The sequence below is a fragment of the Lactuca virosa genome, chromosome 5, assembly GCF_052849685.1.
Source record: "Lactuca virosa cultivar CGN04683 chromosome 5, Lactuca_virosa_CGN04683_v6, whole genome shotgun sequence".
Taxonomy (NCBI): Eukaryota; Viridiplantae; Streptophyta; class Magnoliopsida; order Asterales; family Asteraceae; genus Lactuca; species Lactuca virosa.
In genome coordinates, this window is record NC_136430.1 from 240,855,739 (window position 1) to 240,861,807 (window position 6,069).

Sequence of the window (6,069 nt, forward strand, 5' to 3'; positions counted from 1 at the left end):
ACCGTTCCCTGTGTTCGATACCCTACTTGCTTGAACTATATTACTAATCGATAGGTACACTGCATTTCGTGTGTTTATTTTATGTCTAAGTTAGTAGGATTAAAACTAGTGCATTTAACACACATCAAGTTTTTGGCGCCGTTGTCGGGGACCAATCCATCCATGCCATTAGAGTGGGATGTGATAACTATAGAGGGCCTCACCTTACTAAAGACTGTGATCTTGATGAGAACGGGAATCGGAAAGCCCAAGTGTGCTATTCAAGTGGTGATAGATGTGATGATGATTGGCGAAAACCCAAGAAAGAATGGCTACCTTATGATGAGTACAAGAAGGCGAAGGAGGAAAAGTATAAGCAAAAAGCTAGAGGTTTTTATCAAAAGGAGGATCCGGTGCAAGAAAAGAAATCAGAGTTGGAAGATATCCTTACAAGATTCCTAGCCGCATCCGAGAAAAGGCATAACGATACTGATGCTACAATAAAATATCAACAAAACATGTTGAGAGAGCACCAAATTATGATGAAAGATCAACAAGCTCTGCTTAGGAATCAGCAAGCCTCCATTCTCAACATTAAAAATCAGCTAGGCCAACTTGCACAATAAGTGAACGAAAGACAACCGGGTGGACTTCCTAGTAATACCGAAAAAAATCCGAAAGGTGCACATATTAACATCGTGACAACTAGGAGTGGGAAGATAATTACCCCTCTGGCCCCTATTCAGAAAGAAGATCCTAAGTTGGTGCAAGAGGAAGAGTCAGAAAACCAGAAATCAAAAGAACCCGACTCGACTCGCCGAGTCGCAGACATGGACTCGACGAGTCCACCACCTGAACAGAAAAATAAGCCTCCTGTTAAACCATATTAGCCTCCATTGCCATTTCCAGGCCGAGCTAGACAAGATAAGCACGATATTGAATATCAAAAATTCTTGGAACACATAAAAGCCCTTCAAATTAATATACCCTTCATCGAGGCGGTTGCACAAATGCCCAAATATGCCAAATTCTTAAAGGAGCTTCTTACAAATAGAAAGAAGATGGAAGAGGTGAAGAAGGTGGTTCTCAATGAAAATTGTCCAGCCGCCATGTTGAACAAACTACCTAAGAAGATGGGTGACCCGGGTAGTTTGACCTTGCCTTGCCAATTCGTAAATTTATCAACTATTCATGCATTGCTGATTCAGGGGCAAGTGTTAACCTTATGTCATATTCATTCTTCAATAAATTGGACCTTCCGGAGCCAAGGCCAATTTGAATGGCAATTCACTTAGAGAATAAAACGGTGACATTTCCAAGGGGGGTATGTGAGGACCTATTGGTGAAATTTGATAAGTTTGTGTTCCCCGCAGACTTCATAGTACTAGACATGGGAGCGGATCCTCAAGTCCCAATCATTCTTGGAAGACCTTTCCTAAATACCGCTGGTGCTATAGTAGACATGCGAGATTCTAAACTTGCCCTTCGGGTGGGAGACGAATCAGTTACATTTGGAGTTGATCAAGCCATGAAGCATGCAAGATATAGTGATGACACGGCATTTTCGGTTGATATGTTGGAAGAATTAATGGACGAATGGGAAGAAGACAAGCCAAGCAAGTCTACCACTGCCTTTGACAATGATTTTGATGCTGAAAGAGACCTGATGGAGATAGAGAGACTACTCGAAGAAGCTGAATACAATGAACTAATCAGAAGTGTTGAAAGCCCGACTCGCCGAGTCGTAGTTACAGACTCAACGAGTCAATGTGAGAAATAGCGATCAGACAGGGATTTTGGCCTGGACTCGACGAGTCCCCTCGTTGGACTCGACGTGTTCAGTGTACAAAACACGAAATCAGAACTACAAACGTTACCTGATCATTTGGAGTATGCATTTCTTGAAGAAGGAGAACAAAAACCTGTAATTATAGCTTCTGACCTCACCAAATCTGAAAAGGAAGAGTTAGTCCGAGTTTTAAAGAAGAGAAAGAATGCCATTGCATGGAAAATCACCAATACTAAAGGGATAAGTCCTTCCTATTTCTCTCACAAGATCAACCTGGAAGAAGGAGCAAATTTGGTAGTGCAACATCAAAGGCGGTTGAACCCGAACATGCAAGAAGTGGTCAAGAAAGAGGTGGTCAAGCTTTTAGACGCGGGAATCATATACTCCATTGTCGATAGTCCATGGGTTAGTCCAGTTCAAGTGGTTCGTAAGAAAGGAGGGATGACAGTAGTGACAAACGAGAAGAACGAGCTCATACCAACTCGAACGATAATCGGTTAGCGAGTGTGCATCGATTACCGAAAGCTAAACGGTGTCACTCGTAAAGACCACTTTCCCCTTCCATTTATTGATCAAATGCTTGAACGTTTATCTGGTCATAGCTATTACTGTTTCTTAGATGGATTTTCGGGTTACTTCCAAATACCCATAGACCCAATTGACCAAGAAAAGACTACTTTCACTTGCCCGAGTGGGACTTTTGCTTATCGCCGCATGCCTTTTGGGTTATGCAATGTGCCCGCGACCTTTCAAAGATGCATGACGGCAATTTTCCACGACATGGTGGAAAACTTTATGGAAATATTTATGGATGATTTTTCTGTTTTTAGCTCTTCTTTTCATGATTGTCTTACTAACCTTGACTTGATGCTTGCTAGGTGTGAAAAGGCCGATCTAGTCTTAAATTGGGAAAAAATGTCACTTTATGGTTAAAGAAGGAATAGTCTTAGGTCACAAGGTATCCAAGGCGGGGATTGAGGTGGAGCGGGCAAAAATTGAAACTATTTCTAAACTACCCCCACCGACTAATGTGAAGGGCATTATGAGCTTTTTAGGGCACGCGGATTTTTACCGTCGTTTTATAAAAGATTTTTCTAAAATAAATAGACCTCTTACTCAATTATTATTAAAAGATGCATCTTTTAACTTTTCTAAAGAGTGTCTAGCAACCTTTGAAATTTTAAAAGAAAAAATGACTAATGCCCCGATCATTATCGCCCCGAATTGGAATCTGCCCTTCGAAATAATGTGTGACGCAAGCGACTTTGCCTTAGGAGTTGTGCTTGGCCAAAGGGTTGACAAACACTTTCGACCCATTTATTATGCAAGCAAGACTTTAAATCCGGCCCAAGAAAACTACACCATGACCGAAAAAGAATTATTAGTCGTGGTGTAGACCTTTGAAATATTCCGCCCCTATCTTATTTTATCTAAAACAACTGTTTTCACTGACCACTCTGCTATTAAGTATTTGTTTGCCAAGCAGGATGGAAAGCCAAGATTGATCCGATGGGTGCTTTTACTATAAGAATTTGACATCGAGATCAAGGAAAAGAAAGGAATTGAGAATGTAGCGGCTGACCATCTTTCTAGAATAGAAAATCCAGAAAGGGAAGATATAGACAACATAGGTATTGAAGATAGCTTCCCGGAAGAGTATTTGATGGTGGTCATGGAAGTAGAACCATGGTATGCGGATATTGCAAATTATTTAGCTGGCGACAACCTTCCAAAAGGCCTCACTCATCAACAAAAGAAGAAGCTCTTTTCAGAAATTAAATATTATTTCTGGGATGAGCCATATCTTTTTAGGAGTTATGCAGATGGAATCATAAGAAGATGCGTTTTTGGTAAGGAGATTCGAGATATATTAGAGCATTGCCACAATGGACCGGAAGGAGGACATCATGGGATCCAATACACTACTAAAAAAGTGTTTGATGTTGGCTTTTATTGGCCTACTATCTTCAAAGATGCTGCTATTCACGTAAGGGAATGTGATGCTTGCTAAAGAACGGGTAATATATCTGCAAGAAATGAAATTCCCCAAAGAAATATTCAAGTTTGTGAAATCTTTGATGTATGGGGTGTGGATTTTATGGGACCATTTCCTTCATCCAAGGCCAACAAATACATACTAGTGGCGGTGGATTATGTGTCAAAGTGGGCAGAAGCGCAAGCATTACCCACCAATGATGCAAGGGTTGTGGTAAAATTCTTGAAAAACTTATTTTCTTGATTTGGAGTGCCGAAGGCGTTAATAAGTGATAGTGCTACCCATTTTGCTAATGATCAACTAGCAAAAGTGTTGCAAAAATATGGGGTACACCATAGATTCTCAATACCTTACCATCCACAAATAAATGGGCAAACCAAAATTACAAATAGGGCACTAAAAAGGATATTGGAGAAATCGGTGGGAAATAATAGAAAAGATTGGACGGACAAATTGGATGTTGCACTTTGGGCATTTAGGACTGCATTCAAGACACCCATTGGAACCACACCCTATAGGCTAGTGTACGGTAAAAATTGTCATTTACCCGTGGAGCTTGAACACAAAGCCTATTGGGCTTTGAAAACATGCAATTTCGAGCCAAATGAGTTGCGTGAAAATCGACTTTTGCAAATGAATGCTTTGGAAGAATTGAGAAATGAGTCTTACACTAACTCATTGATTTATAAAGACAAGACCAAGAGATGGTATGATGCAAGGTTAAAGGGTAATAAAGAATTTGAGGAATGACAAAAAGTTCTCTTATACAATTCAAGGTTAAAACTCTTTCCGGGAAAATTACGCACTCGTTGGACCGGGCCTTTCACAATAAAGCATGTCTTTCCATACGGGGTGATTGAGCTATGGAGTAAAGATGGGTCAAGCTTCAAAGTAAATGGGCATCGGGTTAAGAGATATGAAGAAGGAATGCCAAAGGATGAAAGACTTGAAGAAGGGTTAGACTTGGAGGAAGTCGCTGAAACGTAGAGCGGGTAGGAGTCCAGCTAAAGACTCCTCAAAAAGAAACGCTTACAGGAGGCAACCCGATACTAGAGTTTGCTTTCTTTTTACCTTTCTTTTTCGTTTTATTTTTCGTCTTTTATTTGTTTTCTTAGGATATACCTATCTAAATATTCTTATTAGCTTAACATGATTGCTTGAAGACAAGCAAGGCTTAAGTGTGGGGTGTGGTGGAATAAATTTAAGAAACACAAAAATTCTTCAAACAGAGTCAAAAACTCGTCGAGTCGGTACACCTACTCGGCGAGTCCAATTGAGAATTCACGACATTTCTGCAAAATCGTGCATCTGCTCGTCGAGTCGGTACACCTACTCGACGAGTCCACGTATTAACCAGAAAAAAAATTTACATTCTGTAAATTAAGTTTTTAACCCTAAAAGTAAAAATCATATTCACTTAGCCACCACAGCCGATACTCGCCGATCAAAAGGTTCTCTCAAGCAACCATCTTCAAATTCTTGAGATTTCTTCCAATTCTTGGCAAAAGGTAACATCTTTTACTCATAATTTTGTTAAAGTTTCAGTCTTTGGTAGAGTAATGATCCTAATTTGTGAAAAAACCCGATTTTGAATTTGACTTGGATTCTAGGGTTTCGATTTTTGGTTGAACTAGAGTGTTATAGATGAAATTTCTTGTGATTTAATGCTTGATATGCATCCCTAGACAAACCCTTGGAACAATTTTTGAGTTTTGATGCAAAATCTGGTCCAAATCAGAAATATGACTCGAACTGTTCATACGAATCGCATAGTTCATACTACTCGCCGAGTCTGTTCGTGGACTTGACGAGTCCATGTTGCAGTGCCCATATTTTTGACTTTTTAATTTTTTTTTTGTGGTTTGTTTGTTGTGTTTTAGGTTTGGTTTTGCAGGAAATGTCTAGAAGAGGACAAAGCTCACATGGAAGCAGCCATGGGGACATCCCTTGGTTAAACTTTTCACAAATAACTTCCAAGTCCACATTAGTTCAGGCAAGGAGGAAGTTGGAAACATTGTAGAAGAAGGAAATCTACGTACCAAATGAAACTAATTGGGATTGGATGGGACAAGCAGGGTTGGAGGAGGAGTTGACCCTATATTTGGTCAAGGCTTTTGTACGAGACGGGGTCTCAATTACATGTGATGATTGGCGTCGGCTTTTCCGAATCTAAGAGTCGTTGTATGAAGAACTTTGCTGGGAATTTTTCTCCACCATTACTTCCTGAGGGTTTGATGATATTTACAACCCAAATGCCCTCACGTTTTGCCTTGGTGGGGAAGTTCGACAGTGCAGCATTGCCGAA

General features: G+C 40.2%; 1 protein-coding gene across 1 annotated transcript; it reads left to right on the forward strand.

The window, feature by feature from the left end:
* Nucleotides 1-989: 989 nt before the first annotated feature.
* On the forward strand, nt 990-5,719 carry LOC145112539 (uncharacterized). The gene is made up of 7 exons (XM_079048691.1): nt 990-1,125; nt 1,353-1,697; nt 1,842-2,264; nt 3,298-3,755; nt 4,023-4,483; nt 4,541-4,736; nt 5,645-5,719. The coding sequence occupies exons 1-7, from the start codon at nt 990-992 to the stop codon at nt 5,717-5,719; spliced, it is 2,094 nt and encodes a 697-aa protein (XP_078904817.1).
* The last annotated feature ends 350 nt before the right edge of the window (nt 5,720-6,069 follow it).